Raw genomic sequence first — 23,306 nt, 5'->3', positions numbered from 1 at the left:
ATGAAGCCATCTGAATCTGAGCTTTTTTTCTTTTCTGAGGGGGGTGGGGCCAGGGGCAAATTTCAAATTCCCAATTCGATTTTTTTTTTTTTTTTGAGACAAGTTTCGCTCTGTCACCCAGGCTGAAGTGCAGTGGCCCCATCTCAGCTCACTGCAACCTCTGCCTCCTGGGTTCAAGTGATTCTCCTGCCTCAGCCTCCTGCGTAGCAGGGACGACGGGTGTGTGCCACCACACCTGGCTAAGTTTTGTATTTTTAGTAGAGATGGTGTTTCACTATGTTGGCCAGGCTGGTCTCGAACTTCTGACCTCAGGTGTTCTGCCCACCTCGGCCTCTCAAAGTGCTGGGATTACAGGCATGAGCCATTGCGCCCAGCTCCAATTCAGTATTTTTACTTATTATGGGTTCATTCAGATTTTCTAGTTGTTCTTGAGTGAGTTTCCATAGTTCATGTTATTCTAGAAATGTGTTCATTTCATTGAGATTATCTGATTTGCAGGCATACAGTTATAGGGTCTGGTGTGTCTGTTTCAAAGGTTCGGTTGCTGGGTGTTGTTGGAGACAGACTGGCTAGCCAGTGTAGCAGGAGTGTACTTGGGAGGCTCAGGGTAGCGACTATGCTGCAACTGGCATGTAAATACAGTATCTTAACAGTTTAACAGTCAGTACAGCCTTTCTGGTTCATACAAGTGAATATCAGGCCTTGCTGTATAGGATGTCAAACTGCCAATGATTATCCCTGTTCTGAATTATTTAATAATAAAAATTTAAAACATAGACACATAGCTAAAAGACATAAAACATAATAATACAGGCTGTCCCCCATCTTTTTTGTTTTGTTTTGTTTTTGTTTTTTGAGATGATGTCTCACTCTGTCACCCAGGCCAGAGTGCAATGGTGTGATCTTGGCTCACTGCAACCTCTGCCTCCTGGGTTCAAGTGATTCTCCTGCCTCAGCCTCCCGAGTAGCTGGGACTACAGGCATGCACCACCATGCCCACCTAATTTTTGCATTTTTAGTAGAGACGAAGTTTCACCATGTTGACCAGGCTGGTCTTGAACTCCCACCTCGGCCTCTCAGAGTGCTGAGATTATAGGCATGAGCCACTGCATCTGGCTCCCCGCTCATTTTTCTTTTCAGTAAAAATCTTTACTCCATCAGAGAAACCAATCTTAGCCAGGCTTGTCAGAGAACAGACTCATGCATAAGTCTCAAAAAAAGATGGGTAGTAAGACGGTGGCTCACGCTTGTAATCCCAGCACTTTGGGAGGCCGAGGTGAGCAGATCACCTGAGGTCAGGAGTTTGAGACCAGCCTGGCCAACATAGTGAAACCCCGTCTCTACAAAAAATACAAAAATTAGCCGGATGTAGTGGCACTTGCCTGTAATCCCAGCTACTTGGGAGGCTGAGGCAGGAGAATCACTTGAACTCAGGAGGCAGAGGTTGCAGTGAGCCTAGATCGTGCCACTGCACTCCAGCCAGGGCGACAGAGTGAGACTGACTCAAAAAAAAAAAAACAAAAAAATGGGTAGTAAGACACTTCTAAAGGTGTCTTCTTCAATGAATAGAATTCTGTTGTAACACAGAATTCAGTTATCAAGACAAATATCCAGAAAATGGTTGGTTTACATCTTGTTTGTATTAGGGCTTCCTTTTATTTTCATACATCTTCTTATTAAACTATCTCAAAGAGTAGAGATTCCTATTTCTGTTGACACTTAATAGCTTTTACTACATGTAATATTAAGTCCATATACCTTCAGCTTTTTTGAACCACCGTGCGCAGCTTGTTTCAGCTTTTTTAAAGTGAGTTTTAGATAAACCTAATTTGCTCATCCTTGATTAGGAATTCCCCAAATTGGCTCTAAAATGGAATTCAGTTTGCCTCAATATACATTTACTGAGCTTATAATATCCATTAAAAAAAAAAGCAGCCAGGCCTGGTGGCTCATGCCTGTAATCCCAGCACTTTGGGAGGCTGAGGTGAGCAGATCATGAGGTCAGGAGATCGAGACCATCCTGGCTAACATGGTGAAACCCCATCTCTACCAAAAATACAAAAAAAATTAGCCAGGCATGGTGGCAGACGCCTGTAGCCCCAGCTACTCGGGAGGCTGAGGCAATAGAATGGCGTGAAACCAGGAGTTGGAGCATGCAGTGAGCTGAGATCGTGTCACTGCACTCTAGCCTGGGTGATAGAGTGAGACTCTGTCTCAAAAAGAAAAACAACAACAACAAAAAAACTATGTAACAAATGCAAAGATAACATATGAAGGAGACAGAAATGTGTATAAATTTGTATAAAAGACAGACTGGTACCAATGCTAATTGGGATTATATAGGAATAAACCATTAACTTCTAAAATTGAAGCATAATTGCATCGCATTTAGTTGAATGCAGTGTTTATAGAGTTCAATGAATTTTGAGAAATAAACTTGCCAATCAAGATATAGAAACTATCTACAAAGTCCCCTTGTGCCCCTTTCTAGTCAATACCCTTCCAAGCTCAAAGGAAACAACTACTTTGACTTCTATTGCCACAGATTAGTTTTGACCTTCATATTGATGGAATTGTACAGTACCTAACTCTTTTGTGTCTGCCTTCTTTTACTCAACATGTTTTTAAGATTCACCCAGGCTGTAGTGTATATCAACAGTGTGTATTACTCTGAGTAGTATATCACAATTTATATTTTTCTGTTGATGAATGTTTGTGTTGTTTTTGACTTTTTGCTATTTTTAATAAATTAGCCATTAATTCTAATTGAGCAAAATATTTCCCCTTAATAGGACATGAAATTTGAAATATCTTAAGAAATTTCTTATTCATAAACAAAGTTGAACCAAGTGTAACTTAATGCTTATTTAAAGGCCTCTTCATGGCAGTAGCAATAAATCAAATACAGGTTTTAAAAATAGCTACTCTTTTTTGCACCTTTACATTCCAGTCTGATAAATATAACTCACTTATATAACTACATAAATTGTCGTTAAGCTCTGTATTCCACAATTTCTCTTAGCCTAGGAAAGCAAGAAGTGATGATAGCATTATGGGTGTGTGTCATTTATTTTCAAGAACAGACTTTAGTGAAGGAAGGCATGCTTAAACCTTGCTTTGTAGCAAAACACTTCTTATCTTTGGGTGGATATAACTTTCTGATGCCAAAGGACTCTGTTTCCCTGCCGATCTAGATCAGAAAAGGCAGAAACTCTAACCTTTATTTATCAGTCTGTTTGACTAACAGTGTGAGCAGTGAGAAAAGAAAACTATAGTAATAAAGCTTTATTTTTTTTTTTTTAGAATGTTATTTCACAACCTCACTGGAATGTGGGAAGTGAAGTGCTGCAAAAGCTAGAAGCAAAGATAGAAAGTACAGGCAAGGTTCACATAATAAATCTTCCTTTTAGGTTTGAAGGTTCTTTCCATAGAAATTCCTTCACAAAGATACAATTTTATTTTAAAATATCCTGTACCTGGCTTTTATTTAAGGTCAGTTAAGTAACCAGTATATGAAAGTCTTTGTATGTTTCCACAAAACTGTTGTTAAAACTGTATTCTGGGTCAAATTATTCTTTTTTTTTTTTTTTTTTTGAGACAGGGTGTAGTTCTGTCGCCCAGGCTGGAGTGCAGTGGCAACTACATGGGATTACAGATGAGGTCTCACTACCTTGCCCAGGCTGGTCTCGAACTCCTTGGCTCAAGGGGTCCTCCTGCTCGGCCTCCCAGAGTGCTTGGATTACAGGCATGAGCCACCCCACCTCGCCCAGATTATTCTTAAACTGGAGTCTTCAGGTCCCCAGGGTCAAGAGATATATACTTGCCAGTTTGGGAATTCTATAAAAATGTTTTAGTTTAGTTTTGTGTTTCATTTCAGTAATTGCTTAAAAACAATATTTTCCCACTCATTAAATTAAAACTTCTTTGGCAGTGATAATTCATAACCATAAAGATATTTTCCTGAAGTAGGATTTTAATTTCTTTTTCTTTTTTTTTTTTTTTTTTGAGACGGAGGCTTGCTCTGTCGCCCAGGCTGGAGTGCAGTGGCACAACCTTGGCTCACTGCAAGCTCCGCCTCCCGGGTCCATGCCATTCTCCTGCCTCAGCCTCCCGAGTAGCTGTCTACAGGGGCCCGCCGCCACCACGCCCGGCTAATTTTTTGTATTTTTAGTAGAGATGGGTTTCACCGCGTTAGCCAGGATGGTCTTGATCTCCTGACCTCGTGACCCGCCCGTCTCGACCTCCCAAAGTGCTGGGATTACAGGCGTGAGCCACAGCGCCCGGCGGATTTTAATTTCTTAAAAACTTTTTTATTGTCGTAAAATACATGTAACATAAAATATGCCATTTTAACCACTTTAAGTGTATACTTCAGTGGCATTAAGTACATTTACAGTGTTCTTTAGACTTTGATTTCTTACATCAGTATTTCTTACAGTGAAATTTTCAAAAGTATTTGCCAAGTTTCAAAAGAACTTTTTTCCTTTAAAAACGGTTTGTATACCACTCAAGACTATGAATCACTATTCAAGGCAATAAATTCTTCTTACAATATAGAATTTTTCTCTTGATAAATTGAGTATTCTTTCTTTAGATAATGGGAATAATACACACCCTTATGGTTTTTCCCCTTTTTAAAACCTGGAAATGAAGAAAAAAATTCGGTGTTTGTGTGACCATTTTCCCTGTTACTCATATAATTATTTGCCCATCTATTTCTTATCTTTCTATAATTACAGATTTCTCTTTTTTACATGGTTTGTGTTGTACCTTGCTTCAAATTTTTTTTTTTTTTTTTTTTTTTTTTGAGGTGGAGTCTTGCTCTGTCGCTCAGGCTGGAGTGCAGTGGCGCGACCTCGACTCACTGCAACCTTCGCCTCCCCGGTTCAAGGTGTTCTCCTGCATCAGCCTCCCAAGGATTCCCGGCTAATTTTCGTTATTTTTACTAGAGACGGGGTTTCACCATGTTGCCCAGGCTGGTCTGGAACTGCAGAACTCAGGTGATGCACCCACCTCGGTTTCCCAAAGTGTTGGGATTACAGGCATGAGCCACCGCGCCCGGCCAAATTCTTTTTAGGAATTAGGTACTACATTGAGTTTTAAATGCACTCAGAAAATTCTCAAAGTAATAAATTATAGACTAAATAAATATAGCGGAATTCAGTCTAAATTATAGGAACTCCTTTTTTGATAACTAATATTTTTTAAGTACTCACTATGTGCTACGGCACTGTGCTAATCACTTTACTGTGATTTATCTAGTAATACCGTATGATGTAGGTACTATTATCACCCCACTCTAAGGAGTTCAAAGAAATAAAGAAACCTCCACAGTGTCATGAAGTAGCCCCGCTAGGACTCAGGCCTGGCTGAATCCAAAGCTCAGGCTTCTAAGCATAACGTGTACTGCTGCTTCTCAGGCTGCACATTCTATTTTACATTATTGGTAGTTTCTCTCTGGCGTTCTTTGTGGGAATGTTCACTGCCCCCCGCCCCGCCCCGAAGTGGAACCCTGTCTTCTAACAAACTTTTCGCTGCTCCACCGTCTCCTGTCATGTTCGGCCTCTCAATGGAGTCCCAGCCCACACTCCGATTCTGGTCCCTGAACAGAACCCCTTCCCCTCACACCATGGCCCCCTAGCAGAGCCTGGTCTCCTCAGATCCTCTTCTCCCAGCAGGGCCCCAACTCCTCACTCCGACGATTCCCCCAGAGTTCCGTTCCCTCAGATCCTGCTTTTCCAGCAAAGCTGCGATTCCTGTACCCCAGCAGAGAGCAATACCCCGTCGGCAAACTTCCACAGAGACGTCTTACCGAGGTCCCAGCCCAGCCCCTAATTAAGGGCACATCTCTACCTTTCCCCTTCCCAACCTTCTCCCACAACTGTGCTTTCCCCCGCCCTATTCCCTTTTTCTGTTTATTAATTCTCCTCAACCTCTCCACCATCTCGTGGCCCAGTTTCAGGATTCCCCCGCAAACTCACCCACCGTACTGTCTCCTCAAAGTTGCGTTCCCAAACGGCGCAGTGCTCTGCCCGCACTTACGCTCCCAGCGCTGCTCCGGGATCTGCGCTCCCCAACTGCCCTCCGGGAATACGCCCTGCAGTTGAACAGCGCCCGAGGCCCCGCCCCCTCTGCGTCCATTGGCCAGTTTTCGAGAAGTCCCGCCCCTCCCGCTTCCAGCCCGCCTCCCCGCCCCGCTTCCCTTGTTTTCATTCCCCCTGTCACACGAGGCAGTGGCAAGCCCGAAGGGGAGGAGAGAAGGGGGCGGAAAGTGAAAGGCGCAGAGGGCCGCTCTGTCTCCCGTCTGACTCGGTTCTCGACTGCTCCGGGCCGCCGATGTATTGTGGGATCGCGGAGCCGTCCCTGAGACGCTGGGATCCGCAGAGGAGCCCACTTGAGAGCGCCTCCTGTCGTCCGTAAGGCTGCCTTGCCATCCCTCGGCACCCCAACTTCCCCCGCCCCCCCATCGCCTCCTCCTCCATCCTCCAGTTCAAAATGGCGACGGCGGCGGCAGCGGCGGCGGTGATGGCTCCTCCGGGCTGCCCGGGTTCGTGCCCCAACTTCGCGGTAGTCTGCTCCTTCTTGGAGCGCTACGGGCCGCTGCTAGACCTGCCTGAGTTGCCGTTCCCTGAGCTGGAGCGGGTGCTGCAGGCGCCGCCGCCGGACGTCGGCAACGGAGAAGGTAAGCGAGGGGCCCGAACGCCCGGCGGGAAGCGGCCCTGGCGCTCTCCTACTCTCCGCTCTTCACAGGCGCCCCGGTTCTTCGCGGCTCGGGCCTCCGCGGCTCTGTCTTCCCCTTGGGACGCAACTCCGCCGGGCTGGTCTTCTCCGCCCAGCCCCCGGGGTCTTGGGCAGTGGGGAGGCGGGGCGGAGGCCCCCTAGGGCCACTCGGCCGGGAGGGGAGCTGAGGTGGAGGCGTTGCGGGCTAGGTGTGGGCTGGAGGCGGGGAGGGGTCATTGTGCCGGTCGGCAGCCCCGGGGACTGCTTCTCCGCGGCGGAGGGCGGCCCCCCACCCCGTCTCCCCCTTGGCGGCGGGGGAAGGGGAGCGCAGGTTCCGGCCAGCTTTGCGCTTTTCTCCTCCTCCCCACCCTTACTCCCTCCCCTCCTCCCACCAGTCTTCCCGACCATCTCGGGGAAGGCTGGGCTCGGCTGCTCCGGACACCTCCTTATCTCCCTTCACCTGGGTGGGCGGGGGCCAGCGGACACTCAACTCTCCCTCCCTCTGTTGGGAACTCCCCTGAGAGATTTGTCCCTTTTCCCTTCCCCTCGAGGGCTGCTTTAACCCCTAAAACTCCTTCCTTGGAGTGGGGAGGTCTGCTCCTCCCCCACGGGAGGGGGTTCTTCTCCATTCTCGGTAGGGGGGCGAAGTCGGTTCAGCTCCACTTTGGAGAGGAGAGGGTTAATTCCTCCTCCATAGTTCTCCTTCCTCTCCCCACCTCCCCCAAAATAATAGGCGAGCATCTCCCCACTTTTCCAATCCCTTCCGCCTTCATCTTGGCAGCCGGGCTTAGGCGAAGAAGTCGTCTCCCTCCCATTTGCACGGTAGGGTGGGGTGGTTAGTATGTAAGCTGGAGGAGGGGCTCTGACGGAGGGGGAAACAGTTGAAGAAGGTGCTTGTTGCTCATGTTTCTCTCTCTGGTGCGGCTGGTCTATTATTGGTGTTCGCAAGTGGTGCTCCTTCCACATAAGGCCACCGCGCGGGTGCAGGGCGCATGCTCTGCCCGGCCCCATTGAAACTTCCTGCTGCTGCTGCTGGTTCTTTTGCTGGAGCATCTCAGCGCTGCGCCTGCTGCCTCCAGCCTTCACACTGAGTGCTTATACTCACCCCCATTTATTCCCGATCCCTGCCTCTCCTTTTCTGGCACTTTTCTTTCCTCAGAGAAGGCTTTTTTGTTATACTCTGAGCATTGCCTTTATCTGGAAACAGCCCTTGGCTGGAGAAGAAACGTTTTCCAAATAGGTCTCTTTTTTTGTCCATATTAGCTGGCCAAAGTGGATTGGTTATTGTACAAGACAGATAGCTGTTTCCTTTCCAAGAAAGCAGGGTCGCTCTTCTATTCTCTATGTAAATGAAGAAGTTTCTGTTAACTGAATTTATTTGCATTGCTAGGAAGCGCCAAGTATGAAGTTCTTCAGAATATTACCTATAAAGAATCTGTATGATGTTATGGCTACCGAAGACTCAAATTAATACAGCAGTTATAATACAAGCCTAGTAATCTGTTCTTACCTGTCCACATCACCTCTACCTGTAACAAACTGGCTTACAAAAGGCTAATTTAAAAAATAGTACAAAATAGGAGGGTGACTAATTACATTATATAAAGGCTTCTCACAGAATTTGTTTAAAAATTAAGCTCCCATTGTAGTAATTTCATTATCAAATTGTATTTACATTCTTTTTTATATTTTTTATTTTTATTTGTTTTTTGAGACGGAGTCTCACTCTGTTGCCCAGGCAGGAATGCAGTGGCAGGATCTGGGCTCACTGCTACCTCCGCCTCCCAGGTTCAAGCGATTCTCCTGCCCCAGCCTCCCGAGTAGCTGGGATTACAGGTGTGCACCACCGCGCCCGGCTAATTTTTGTATTTTTAGTAGAGACGGGGTTTCACCATGTTTGCCAGGCTGATCTCGAACTCCTGACCTCGTGATCCACACACCTTGGCCTCCCAAAGTGCTTTACAGGCGTGAGCCACCAAGCCTGGCCCGTTTTTTAATTTTTAAGAAAGTAGTCATTGTGAAGTAGGATGCCTTAGTAAGTTGCTTTTAGGATGCCTTGGGAAGTGATAGTAATGTATCTCTCAGAGAACGAACTGTGGGCATTTGGGGAAAGGATGGCTAGTAAATTGTTTTGGTAATTTCTTTGGACCAAGTTGAAATGCATAGGTTTTCTGGGATGGCGTGGTATTTTGGGTAGTATATGAGATTGCTTGAATCTACATTTATTTTAGGTATTTTGACCAGTGCATTTAGTTTATATTAATATCACAGGAATACAATATTAGAGTCAGTTGAATTGAATAGTGGTTCACTAAGTAAGTAAAAATGACAGGTAACCTGGGCTAAGAAGGATCATTTATTTCAGCCACTGCATTACCGTTGGTATAGAGTTGCTAAGGGGACTGATAATAATAGATCCTATCATAAGGTGATCTTAGAATAATTATTAATTAATGTTACACAGTTCAGAACACTTGGCAAATGAGAAGTCTCTGCAGGTGAAATGCTGTTACTGTGCAGGGAAACGATTTTCAGTACTTTGATGATGAACCGTGATATCATCATGAAAGTTGGCTTGTTGGGTGAACCTCTGTCGTTTTATCAGCTATTACAAACTTTCAGCCTGTTTCAAATAGCTGATAAAATGATAGTGGCTCAGCCAACAAGATTTGAACTGAGTCTTTTTGGGAAAGAGTTGTAGTGTACAAGAGTTAAAAGACATGGATTTAGTTCCTTGCAACTGTTCTCTGAAGTTGATAGTATTATTCCTATTTGGCAGGCATAGAAACTAAGGCTCAATAGATTAAGGTGCTTAAGAGTCTATAGTTAATGGTAGAATATGATTTCCAACCCAAGTCTGAGTCCAAAGCCACAAAATTATATACCTTGCCATAGTATCATGGTTTCCAAACTGCACCAAGGCACCCTAGAGCATTGTTGCCAACTCCATCTGATAGTTTAAATTTTCAAGTAGGATACAGTGGTAGCCGAAATTTGCTGGTTGCCAGGTGAGCTACTGCCTTGACTTACTTCATGGTTTCAAGGTTGTGCCACATTTCTATAGATGATATGTCTTTGTGAAGCTGGGTTTTTAGCGGTTGCTGTGGTAAAATTCACAAAAAAGTCAGTATGCAGCAGGAAAGAGGATAGCAGGATCCACTCTAATTCCAAGGTTTGAAAAGTTGTGCAGTGCCCAACAGTAATACACATTTCACAAGTAATTATGGTTAAGAATGAAGTAAAAACATTACTTGTTGAAATTTAGCTAGGTTATTTTTTCACATGGCTACTGACTACTTAATAAGTGGAAGTGTTGTTATTTCTGGCCTAGGGCTGCTGTGAGAAAATTACTGAGATACTGAGGGTGCCGTGAACCTAGAATGTTTGAGAACCTTTGCTCTAGAAACTATCATTGAATTTCGGGGCAAGAAAGAAGGGACTATTGTGTCATTGCCTTTATTTTTCAGGAGGAAAATCAAGCTACAGAGAGAGATTTCAAGTGTATACAGCTAACTGTTGGTGTTAGTCAAATTCTTATTTGAAAAACCCACATATATGCTGAAATTGTCAACAAAAAATTTAGATTTATAGTTGATACTAGTTATAAAAGGATGTGCCAAATGAAGGTGGTGTTTTATCCTCCTCTCCCTGCAGTCTACTTTAGTCCTCCCAATTCTGTGCTTTGTGTGGACTTCCCCAGGTTTCTCCTAACTGGAGGTAGATGATGGTGGTTATGGATAAAGTCGACATTGACTTTGTGAGATCCCTGACACCCAAGGCTCCTAAGTATCTTTCCTCTCCTGCAGAGAATATTTGTTTTCAAGAGGAAACTATACTACTGTATTCTTTAAAAACAGTCTGGATATTGGTTGAGATGTTACATATATCTAATAAATTTATTAAGCTAAATACAGATAATGTGTTAGGATTCTCATAGTTTATACTATGGTTGGCTGAATTAGTTGTATGATATTAAGTAAGTTGAGCCATTAGTTTTTTGTTTCATTTTTGCATTTAATGATTTGAATTTTAACTGGAAGTCAAAATATCAATGTTAAAAAAATGCCTTTTTAACTGGAATTGTAACTATAACTTACTATGGTCTCTCTTACTGGTACTGTAACTGATCTGTGTGTAACAATATATTTTTAGGTGCATTTGATAAAGTGGAAAGGTGATTACTGTAACTGGGGCCACATGTGTTGATTTAAACAAAAGATTTTACCAGGTGCATGTACTAGAGGTTGCATGAGTCTACAGTGGTAGACACTGGTAGGGCATACATACATTAATAGTAGTATTGCTGGGGCCAGAGCCTGGTTAGGTTGAAACTTTTTAGTTGTGTCTCTTCTGCGTTTGAAAAAGCAAATATTCTTTAGGGCACTTATTAGATGAAAAGAGAGAAATAGATTTCATCTCCACCATTTTCGATATGTCATAGAGTAAAGTTACGGAGGTTTGGAGGGAGGTTGTTGTCATTGTCCTAGGAACTAGGAGGTAATGGAGACAGAGGGACTTGTCTGGCTAACATGAGCCTGTTAATGCAAACTGGCTTACTTTTTAGTCTTTTAATGATTAAAAAGTTTGCCTTAAATTTAGATGTTTTGTTAAGTTCTTAAACAGACCTCACCGGTAAGAAGGTAAGCAAGCATTTATTAGTGAGTTTATTCACTTAATATATATATTGAGCATCTGCTATGTACAGATGTAGCTACAGTAAATATTGTGGGGATTATTTTTTTAAAAAAACATTAAACATGAGCCTTTTAAAAGAAATTTCTAATCTAATAAGAAATAGCTAAACTGAGCTTGAAACTAATGACATCATTCAAAGACTTAGTTTTTTTTCTCTGAGATTTTATCAAGTGGAGCAATAGTCGGTGCATTCTAGTCTACAGTTGTAAACTAAAATTATCTAACAATTTTATGGTGAGATGTATGACCACATGCAATATGAAAAAGAATAATTCAGGCCTAAAGTACATGTTAAACTGAATCATGTATTCAAGGAAGACAGTTATGTGTGTTGTTAGATTTAATAAAATTTTACTCTACCTGATGGGTATAGTCTTAATATATTATGCTTGGCTTTTTTTGTTTGTTTTCTGTTTTTATTGTAGAGTAGATCCCACAAAAGGTATTAGGGTATTTTCTATTTTCTTTTAAAAACATTTAATTATATGGGCAAGTATAATGTACACTTTGTAATTACATATGTTCTAGCAGGCTTTGATTTATAATTTGTTTAGCTTTATATGGTCATATCTGTAAGTTAGGTTTGCATTAGCTAACTTTTAAACATTTTTGCTCGCTCTTGTACTGTTGGGCACAAGCAATGCCTCCAGGCAAATTGATGCCTAAACTAGAGAGAACAGCAGGCATTCTCTCCTTACTCTTCCACTTCCCCTTTACTTCCATTTCCTGATCCTCATGTCTGAAGTCACACCACCTTTAGCCATTTGAAGGGGCTGCTTCTTCCATTTTACGCTTTCTTTCACTTGTATGCCATAAACTGCAGTGCCTGCTAGCTCCAGTGTGCTCCGTATGAGGTTTGCACCAGTGTGTTAGGAAGAAAGGAGGCACTGAAATTTAAAAAAACCCATATTTTGGGGGTTTCCAAGTCACTAAACAATTGAACCACAATAATAGAGGAAACTGACTTAAACAGTATTAAACTGGTATTGCTTCAAACATTATCAAAGGATTTCTGAGGTGAATGCCTACTTTATAAAAATGTATTTTTTCGGCTGGGCACGGTGGCTCATGCCTGTAATCCCAGCACTTAGGGAGGCCCAGGCGGCGGATCACCTGAGGTCAGGAGTTTGAGACCAGCCTGGCGAACATGGTGAAACCCCATCTGTACTAAAAATACAAAAATTAGCCAGACCTGGTGTCAGGCGCCTGTAATCCCAGCTACTCGGGAGACCGAGGCAGGAGAATCGCTTGAACCTGGGAGGCAGAGGTTGCAGTGAGCCAAGATGGTGCCACTGCACTCCAGCCTGGGTGACAGAGCGAGACTCTGTCTTTTTTTTTCCCCCCCAGAGTTAGGGCCTTGAATTCCTGGGCTCAAGAAATCCTCCTGCCCCAACCTCCCGAGTAGTTGGAACTACAGGCACATGCCACCATGCCCAGCTAATTTTTAAAAATTTTTTTGGTAGAGAATGAGGTCTTGCTGTATTGTCCAGGCTGGTCTTGAACTCCTGGACTCAGGTGATACTCCCACCTCGGCCTCCCAAAGTGCTGGGGTTACAGGCATGAGTCACCACTTGTGGCCAAAACTTCTTTTTTTTTTTTTTTTGAGACAGTCTCGCTCTGTGGCCCAGGCTGGAGTGCAGTGGCACGATCCTGGTTCACTACAACCTCTGCCTCCTGGGTTCAAGTGATTCTCCTGCCTCACGCTCCCAAGTAACTGGGATTACAGGCATGCACCACCATGCCTGGCTCATTTTTATGTGTTTAGTAGGGACAGGTTTTGCCATGTTGGTCAGGCTGGTCTTGAACTCCTGGCCTCAGGTGATCCAGCCACCTCCACCTCTCAAAGTGCTGGGATTGCAGGCATGAGCCACTGTGCCCAGCCACTTCTTATTTTTATCCTGAGTTTAGGGATGTGTTAAATTGTATTAATTCTCCATTATCTCTGTGTGTGTGTGTGTGTGTGTGTGTGTGTGTGTGTGTGTGTCCTTTTACAAATTATAAATGGCCGCTCTTTGAGGAAGTCGCGGTGGTAGGTGCTGCGGATCGGTGATCCGCAGGCTCCTGCTCCTTACTCACTGCTGTTCGCTCTCGCCGAGGAACAAGTCGGTCAGGAAGCCGTGCAGCAGCTATGGCTTTGAAGGTTACCGGAAAAACACGCGTGGAGCTGGAGGTGGCAGTTCACCGAAATTGAATCACTCTAACGAGCCGCAACATAAAATCCCTGGAAAAGGTGTGTGCTGACTTCATCAGAGGAGCAAAGGCAAAGAATCTCCAAGTGAAAGGACCAGTTCGAATACCTACCAAGACTTTGAGAATCACTACAGAAAATGTCCTTGTAGTGAAGGTTCTAAGACATGGGATCCTTTCCAGATGAGAATCCACAAGCGACTCATTGACTTGCACAGTCCTTCTGAGATTGTTAAGCAGATTGCTTCCATCAGTTTGAGCCAGGAGTTGAGGTGAAAGTCACCATTGCAGATGCTTAAGTCAACTATTTTAATAAATTGATTACCAGTTGTTAAAAAAAAATTATAAATGGCAGACTTGATCCCATTCATCATTAGACTACTTTCATGTTTTGCTCAGAATTAAGTAAGTTTTAATATTCATTTAAAAATACTTATCAAATAAATTTGGTTTCTCTCAAAGTAAGTTGTGTAAGATATTCTGATTTTAGCAAATTATTTCATAATTTGTGCCTTTCTGTTAATAAACAGAAGAAGCAGGGATGAGGTGGTGGGGAATTTGCAGTGTTTATTTAATCTTACCAGTTTAGAGGCTGGACAAAGAGCAAGAATTAAAAGTTATGCTTAGAATGTTTGTCCAAAATTAAGGTGATCTTTTCAGTGTAAGAACATGAGTTGTGAGGGCACAGCAAGCAGAAACTACACCAGACTGATTTTTTTTTTTTTTTTTTGAGATGGAGCTCTGTCACCCAGGCTAGAGTGTAGTAGTGCGATCCCAGCTCACTGCAACCTCTGCCTCCTGGGTTCAAGTGATTCTCCTGCTTCAGCCTCCTGAGTAGCTGGGACTACAGGTTCCCGCCACCACGCCCAGCTAATTTTTTTGCATTCTTAGTAGAGATGGGGTTTCGCCATGTTGGCCAGGCTGGTCTCAAAAACTCCTGACCTCAAGTGATCTGCCTGCCCCGGCCTCCCAAAGTGCTGGGATTACAGGCGTGAGCCACCACATCCAGCCCAAACTGATTTTAAGAAAGAAGAGCATGAGGGCAAAACTTGACAGCAGACAGACCAGGCTTCAGCCTCCTGTAGTTGAACAAGGATTGCTTGAAGAGCAACATGAAGTATATAATGTATATATGGCTCATGTAAGCAAGAGTTCCTCCAGAAAGCTTTCGTAGTGAAGGTTGAGTCTGTATTTATTTTTAGACTCTAAGCTTTTTTCTCCAGTATTTGTACATGTTTATCTTAATCATTTTCTGAATAGTAGGATTATATAGTTTTTTTCCCTTTGGTTTTTCTTATATTTTTTCACATTTCATTTTCTATGTTAATTGTGCATTTCTTTGATAATCACCAAAAAACTATTTAAAACTAGATTTCTAAAGAGGCTTTATAAAAGGAAAATTGAATTTCTGCTTGTATTTATATACTCTTATTTTTATAGACAGGGTCTCACTCTGTCACCCAGGCTGGAGTGCAGTGGCTTATTCTCTGCTGACTGCAACCTCTACCTCCCAGACTCAGGCGATCCTCCCATTTCAGCCTCTCAAGTTGCTGGGGACTACAGGCATGTGCCACCACACCCAGCTAAAAATTTTTTGTATTTTTAGTAGAGACAGAGTTTCATTATGTTGCCCAGGCTGGTCTCAAACTCCTGGGCTCAAGCAATCCACCTGACTCAGCCTCCCAAAGTGCTGGGATTACAGGCGTGAGCCACCAAGCTCAGCCTATTTATTTATTCTTAATCTTGAATTACCTCTTAAATGAATGTTACTATCATCTACCCAAGTCACTCAGATCAGAAACCAAGGAGGCATCCTAGACCTTAGCCTCTGACACTTTCTTTGATACCAAGTTATATTGAGTCTGTTTATCCCCTTTTATATTCAACCTTGCTTTTCTGTTCTCATTGCTAGTTTTAATCACGCTGAACTGCTTTTACATCTCTGAAGATGTGAAAGGTTGTTTTACATTTATGCTTTTTCTTCATCCTCCTGCCTCTGAGTCGAATATCCCATCCCCATCTTCCTTCCCTTGCCTGCTCACTGTACCCGTCATTAGTCTGCTCTTTAAGCATCAAATGCTCTGTGGAAAATTTCCTTCTTTCTGTCTCTCAAGTTAAATTAACCACTTCAATCTCCTTACCCTGCATGTACACTTTGTAGATTTTATGCCACAGTACTCATAACACTTTTTGCAGTTACTGCCTAGCCTTCAAGATGGTAAACTCTTTGAGGACAGGGTTTCTTACTTTATTTTATCACCAGCAATTGGTGGGTAATAGCAAATATGTAGTAAATGTTTGTGGAATTAATAGTTTTCCTCAACTTACTATAGGACCATGTTCTGCTCTAAAACTTTGAAGTTAAAGCCTAGTCTGTGATAGCTTAGTACAGTGGTGGGCAATCTACAGCCTGTCCTCTCTATCTTTGTAAATAAGGTTTTACTGGTATACAGCCATGTTCATTTGTTTACATACTGTTGTCTGTAGCTGCTTTCACACAACTGTGGCAGAGTTGAGTGATGGTCACAGAGAACATATAACTTCAAAACCTAAAGTATTGGGCTGGGTATGGTGGCTCATACTGCAGTCCAAGCACTTTTGGAGGATTGTCTGAGTCCCAGAGGTTGAGGCTGATCATGCCACTGCACTCCAGCCTGGGTGAAACAGCAAGACACTGTCTCAGAAAAAAACAAAACTCAAAACCTGAAGAACTTATTATCTGTCTAGCCCTTTACAGAAAAAAATTTGCTGATCTTTATTCCAGTGTATGAAGATGGAAGTCTTATCAGATGATGATCTCTGTGTTTGAAAATACATTTAGAACCAGTATAATACAAATTTCCAGCCTCGCCAACATGGTGAAACCTGGTCTCTATTAAAAATACAAATTAGTTGGATGTGGTGGGATACACCTGTAATCCCAGCTACCTAGGAGGCTGCCACACGACAATTGTTTGAACCCAGGAGGCAGAGATTACAGTGAGCCATGATTATGCCATTGCACTCCAATCTGGGCAACAGAGGGAGACTCCACCCCTCTCCCCCCCCCAAAAAATAAAAATAAAAAGGAACCAATATAATACAAATTAAATGCCTAGAATGTCCTGTGAATGAAACTTAGTGGAACAGTAGTCTCCCCAGTATTGATCTAATTTTACATCCAACTGTTTTAGTATTAATTACTCCTCTTGGGTTAGGTGAGTCTAAAAGCTTTTTTGTTAACAAGGTGATGACATTACATTGAACTAAATTTCTTTCATTCAAGAGTAGCCACGGCTACCTCTGCCTAATTGTCATAAGGCAATGCCAGGATGGGAGCCATGTGACATGGTAATTGGTAGTGAGGGTAAGAGTTGTTGTAACATTGCTGCTATACTGGCCTCAAAGTCTTATCCACGTGGACTGATTAGGTGAGGGTAAGGTTGGATGAATGGTGATGCCATGTACTCAGATGGGAAAGGATGTAGTTATTAAAGGTAGAACTTAAAAGATTTACTTAGGTTACTTAGAGGACACAGGACTGGGAAAGAATGTACTAGATAATAGCTTACTAGTAAGTGGGATTAAATGCCTTGGTCATCAGTGTATTTTGCAGCAAAAGTGCAGTCCTGGTTATGAAGCTTAGGCATATGTTATGCTAGATATCTCAGGGAGTTTGATACTTACTCTTTTCCTTTTGTCCTTAGCATCTTCACAGTTGGCTCTGCAAATAAATATAATTGCCACTTCTTCAATGTTTAGATGTTAAAAGTGTTTTAGGAAAAGAAAATTAGGTAGAATGAGTTATTCCAAATAATCCATTCTAACTTGCTTTTGGTATTTGGAGTTTGGGGATATAGCAAGATGGTAATATTGGAAAACTTTGATTAATCAGAAGTATAATGGAGCTTACTTTATATTCCCATTAAAGTCTTGCCAACCTCCAGTTTATCAGAACCATAAATAAACCATCTACAGCAGCACTAACTTGGTTTGGCATCTGAATTCAGACATTCCATAATCCTCATTTTAGAGGTTTTTTGTCCTATGAATTTTGACTGTGGTCAACTGGTTTCTCCTTGCTATCTTTTTGCCTCATGGCCTTTTCATTTTATACCCTATCTTCTATTATTACCTAGTTGTATTCACCATGATAACTATATCTCACTCCTTTAGTGTCCTATTTTCCCATATTTTGGACTTCCCCTTTAAACCTTAATTATCTTCTCCATTCTTATCTTTCGTAGAAAAATAGATTACAAAAATGCAAAAATAAGGGGCTTTGTAGTATGCATGCTTTACCATAATTTTATAGGTTAAATGCCTGTAGTAGTACTGTTGTAATTATCAGAGCTTACTGTTGAGCCAGACTCCATGATAAAGTCATCTACCAAGATTATCTTATTTAATCCTTAGAGCCACTCTATTTATAGTGTCATTATTTTCATTTTATAGATAAGGAAACTATTTAGAGAGGTAGAGTAACTTGCCTGAAGTCACACAGTGTTAAAGGGTTGGAGAAAATTTTGATTAAAAGATACTTGTAATGCTGTGGGAATTTAAAACTGGGTAAGTCTGGCTTCAGAGCCCAACTCTTAACCAGTGTTTTGTCCCCACAGGTATGCTCTTAAAATGATTGTAGTGTGATCCACAGTACTATGGTTGTGGTCTGAACACTAAGCAATGATCTGAACACTTAGGCTTCTGAGTCAGATAACGTAGCATATTTCCCCACTCACCTCTTTTTACTTCAAAAGTTTTAATTTTATTAGCATGAACATTATTTTTAAAAGGTATAATATTTGAATGGGATACTAAAATATATTGAAACCAAAGAACTACAAGTCATAGGTACAGTTGAATTCCTTGATATTTGAACATGAATCTTAACCAGCTTTTCATCATTGCTTGGGAAAATCCTAGTCTTCCTCACACTTTGAAATAATTTTCTTGTTGTTGTTGTTGTATTTTTGTTTGTTTGTTTGTTTTTTTAGACAGAGTCTTTCTCTGTTGCCCAGGCTGCAGTGCAGTGGCATGATCTCGGCTCACTGCAACCTCCACCTTGGGTTCAAGTGATTCTCCTGCCTCAGCCTCCTGAATAGCTGGGAGTACAGGCACGCACCATCATGCCCAGCTAATTTTTGTATTTTTAATAGAGACAGGGTTTCACCATGTTGTCCAGGCTGGTCTTGAACTCCTGACCTCAAGTGATTCACCTGCCGTGGCCTCCCAAAGTGCTGGGATTACAGGTGTGAGCCACCGCACCCAGCCTAATTTTTTTATTTAAAAAAAATTTTTTAATGGGATTGGCTCGACGAAATAATTTTCTTCTTGAATATTTTGGAAATTAGACTTCGTCTCCTGTACCTATACAAGTTTTGTGCATTGTGTTATCAAATGCCTCCAGGGTGTGTTCCTGTACTGCCATGACTTCCATTTACCCTAATTAAAGCAACTGTCTTTTCCTTGTAGTTCAGTGTTTTTCAGCCCTTATGATAATCGTGTGTCATTAACTACGGGCTGTGCATTAGAAGCCCTTGAATCCCTCTGAAAAATACTGATGCCTAGGCCTTAACAATGCTCCATTGAAATCAGAATCTCTGGGGATTGAGGCCCTGGCATCAGTGATTTTAATGTGTAATCAGGAATGTCTGTTCTTACCTATTTTTCCTAATACTTCAAATTTTGTCTTAAACTCTATATTTATGCTCAGATTAAAGTCTGTTTTGTCTGGTATTAGCATAGCCACTTCATCTGTCTTTCGTTTACTTTGCATGGTCTTTTGTTTACTTTGCATGGTGTGTTCCTTTCCATCCTTTTAACCTCCTTGTGTCTTTGATTCTAAATTTTGTTTCTTGTAGACAGCAGATATTTGTATCATGTTTGCTTGATCTTGTTTGCATGAATATAGTTATGCAGGCAGTTATAATACAAAGTATAACTACTGTTTAGAGTAATTCTAGGGTGCTTTGGGAATATAAATGAGCAAGTACCTAATTTTGGCCAGGGGAAATCATAACATAACTGTAGGCATTATGGAAATTTGAATGGTTGAGTAAAAGTTGGAAAAGCATTCGAGGCAGGGAACGGCATGGGAAAAGACATAGAAGTTTCTGATAATGTGGCATGTATGGGAAATAGTTACCTAACTGTATACATTAGGTTTCTGATAAGGTTTGTGGTTGAGGAACTTAAGACCATATGAGAAAATTAGATTGGGAGTTATAAATGATTTGCATGTATTTTTCCCTTCTTTAAAGTAAAAATGTAGCACATTAAATAAAGGCAACATGCCAGTGACTGACAATAAATTCTATAAGGAATTAATTTTCTCTTATTCACTCTATTTCTAGCCTAGTATTTAGCATATAGTAGATACTCAACTGTTAGCTGAATGAATGTGTCATGTATTTCAAAATATTTTTAGATTTTCTCTTCATCCCTTGTTTGCTAGACATTTTTCAGGGTATAACTTTTTTCTTTTGGATATAGCTTGTAAAGATATACATTACTGAATTCTTACCCCCTCCTCCCTTGTTTTTTCACTCATTTAATTTTTTTTTTTTTAAATGACTCAGGTGTTTCCTTCTGGGTCCTCCCCATCTTTGGTCTTTCTTTTCTTCCTTTCTTTCTTTCTCTTTATTTAGAGAGAGGGTCTTGCTCTATTGCCCAGACTGCAGTGCAGTGGTGCAGTCATAGCTCACTGCAACACAGAACTCCTGGACTCAAGTGATCTTCCTGCCTCAGCCTCCCAAGTAGCTAGCACTACTTGTGCCCCTACACCTGGCTAGTTAAAAAAAAAAAAAAATCTTTTTTTATAGAGATGGGTGTTGCTATGTAGCCCAGGCTGGGTTTTATAATAGTACCTGAGATGCCTGAGATGGAAAATCTTTGGGTAATCACTCAACTCATTTTTTGGGTTATTTGGTTATACCATGTCTTAACTGCATGAAAAGCATATGTTATTAACCTCTTCTAAGCTTATTACTTTTTATTTGAATCCTCTGAGTGTAGTTAAAAATTCAATTTTTTATTTATCTTTCCCAAGACACCATGAGGGAAAAGTCATTATTCCGTTTCTGTTATTTACCTTTTTTTTTTCTAAGAGCCCCACCCCAGTTTCTCTGAATGGATTTATATGATCTTCACCGGGGTGACCTGAAATTCTCATTTCTGAAACAATTCTTTTGGGGTGTTGGAAAGGCAGTGGGCACTTTGGGGTGGTGATAGGGAAACCAGCTGGAGGTTGTTATAATATTACATTCCTATTGTGAGAAAGTTGGGGAAGTGGCCATAGGGAGTGAGAGAAAAGGCTAGATCTGAGAAAGAGAAGTTGCAGGTAGAATAGATAAGGACTTAGTTAATGGATTGATGCAAAGTGTTTTGAGTAGGAATAGTATTAATTTCCAGACTTCTGGCTTGGAGAGTGGGTAGTTAGTAGTTCCATTTACTGAGGAGGGAAACAGCTGAAAAGACCCAGCATTTGTTTATAGGGAAAATATGTGACTTTCTAGTTTTAAACAATCAGAATTCTGGTAACTTACATATAAGTACTATTTGAAGCACTACCATGTTAATTTCATAGCTTTCTAAAAGCTTACTTGAATAAACAGATTATAGCAATATATCATATTTTGCAATTCTTGTTTTTGTGAATTAAGTTGTTACATACATGTATATATATGCTGTATAAACGTTAAGTATGCATTTAACATTTATGCTTTTAAGAAGAATTTTTTTAGAGTGCCTTATTTATGTACTTAAGGTAATTAAAATTAACTTTAATTAACTATCTTGGCATTTGTACCCAATTGTTTTCTCTTATAGGTAAAGTTTTCTTTAGTGAGATAATCTGTCTTTTCTTTTTTTTTCTTTTTTCTTTTTTTAGATGGAGTCTCGCTTTCTCTCCCAGGCTGGAGTGTAGTGGTGCAACCTCTGCCTCCTGGGTTCAAGCAATTCTCCTGCCTCAGCATGCCACCACGCCTGGCTAAGTTTTGTATTTTAGTAGAGACAGGGTTTCACCATGTAGGCTGGGCTGGTCTCGAACTCCTGACCTCAGGTGATCCACCCACCTCAGCCTCCAAAGCATGGGGAGTACAGGCACGAGCCTGTGCCCTGCCAAGACATTCTGTCATTTTTATTTGCAAAAAAAAGTTTGTTGTAATTTTAGAGATTGCTTTTTTCTGCTAGGTACAGAGATTTGATACTTATTGGACATCCTTTTTGTTCCTTTCTCCCCACAAAGAAACAAACGAGAGCTTCCAATAACTTGAAATACCACTCTAGATAAATAAACACATGTTTAATATATAGTATGGATTTAGTTCATTGTAGATGAGAAGTACACATAAGTGATATGTGTGTTTGTGGGGGTTGAAAGTTGGTAAAGAGATTCCTGATTGATCTTGAAAAATTGTCTAGAAGAAATATAATTTGACTTGAATTCCATCTGAGGAACAACTCTTTATCCAGCCTTTTTTGAGACAAGGTCTTGCTCTGTTACCCCGGCTGGAGTATAGTGGTGGAATCACGGCTTACTGCAGCCTTGACCTGAGCTCAAGCTATCCTTCCACCTCAGCCTCCTGAGTAGCTGGGACCACAAGAATGTGTCACCATACTCAGCTAATTTTTTTTTTCTAGAGATGGAGTCTCACTGTGTTGCCCAGGCTGGTCTTAAACTTCTGGGCTCAAGTGATCCACCCACTTTGGCCTCCCAAAGTTCTGGGATTACAGGCGTGAGCCACCGTGGCTGGCTCTCCAACTATTAGACACCATGTGCTTATATAGACCTGTAATATTATTTGAGCTATAAGTAAAGGCTGGTCTCATGCCATTTATTTAGTGAAGGATGGTTCCATCATTTTACAAGGTAGAATGTCACCAACAAGACTGTCCCCATTTCACATGCCAGCTATAGGTGGGGTCCCCATGCTACCTGCCCTTCTACCCGACAGGCTACAAATCTGAGGATTTCCCATAACCCACCTCAGGTTCTGTAATTCACCGGAATGACTCACAGAACTCAAGAAAATGCTTTATTTACAGTTATGGCTTTATTATAAAGGATACAACATAAGACCAGCCAGATGAAAAGACACATAGGGCAAGGTCTGGAAGGGTCCTGGATGCAGAGCTTCTGTGCACTCTCCCTGTAGAATCAGGGCATGTCACCTTCCCAGCACATCATTGTGTTCACCAGTCAGGAAACTGCTCAGTATGACAGTTTTTTGTTTCTCTTTTCAGGCAGGGTGTTGCTCTGTTGCCCAGGCTGCAGTACAGTGGTGCAACATGGCCCACTGCAGCCCTGAGCTCCTGGGCTCAAGCGATCCTCCTGCCAAGTAGGGGGGACTACAGGCACATGTTACCATGCCCAGTTAATTTAGTTATATTTTTCTAGAGATGGGGTCTCACTATGTTGCTCAGGCTGATCTTGAATTTCTGGCCTCAAATGATCCTCCTGCCTTGGCCTCCCAAAGCGCTAGGATTATAGATGTGAGCCACCACACTTGGCCATGCATAACAGCTTTTTTTTTTGAGATGAAGTCTCACCCTGTTGCCCACACTGGAGTGCAGTAGCGTGCTCTTGGCTCACTGCAACCTCCACCTTCAGGTTTAAGCAATTCTCCTGCCTCAGCCTCCTGTGTACCTGGGATTACAGGTGCGCACCACCATGCCCGGCTAATTTTTGTATTTTTAGTAGAGACAGGGTTTCACCATGTTGGCCA

At 41.9% G+C, this 23,306-nt stretch overlaps 2 protein-coding genes and 1 pseudogene across 14 annotated transcripts in view; 2 read left to right on the top strand and 1 right to left on the bottom strand.

The window, feature by feature from the left end:
* AAMDC (adipogenesis associated Mth938 domain containing) overlaps positions 1 to 6,123 on the bottom strand; it is a 51,307-nt gene extending 45,184 nt beyond the window's left edge. For 2 of the 12 annotated variants that reach the window (XM_063608677.1, XM_055094724.2), the window contains exon 1: positions 5,982 to 6,116. The gene's annotated coding sequence lies outside the window, so the exon portion shown is untranslated. Of the gene's footprint in view, positions 1 to 5,981 lie in introns of all 12 variants that reach the window. The other 10 variants (XM_063608678.1, XM_055094718.2, XM_055094719.2 and 7 more) reach the window with 8 other exon arrangements.
* Positions 6,124 to 6,258: 135 nt separating this feature from the next.
* RSF1 (remodeling and spacing factor 1) overlaps positions 6,259 to 23,306 on the top strand; it is a 160,925-nt gene continuing 143,877 nt past the window's right edge. For both annotated transcript variants that reach the window (XM_008960238.4, XM_003808137.5), the window contains exon 1: positions 6,259 to 6,682. In XM_008960238.4, the coding sequence (XP_008958486.1) occupies positions 6,496 to 6,682 (187 nt within the window). In that variant the 5' untranslated portion in view covers positions 6,259 to 6,495. The remainder of the gene's footprint in view (positions 6,683 to 23,306) is intronic.
* LOC129393395 (small ribosomal subunit protein uS10-like) lies at positions 6,689 to 14,133 on the top strand (annotated as a pseudogene).

Source organism: Pan paniscus, chromosome 9 (genome assembly GCF_029289425.2).
Source record: "Pan paniscus chromosome 9, NHGRI_mPanPan1-v2.0_pri, whole genome shotgun sequence".
In the NCBI taxonomy this organism is placed as follows: domain Eukaryota; kingdom Metazoa; phylum Chordata; class Mammalia; order Primates; family Hominidae; genus Pan; species Pan paniscus.
This window is presented reverse-complemented; position numbering and strand designations above follow the sequence as displayed.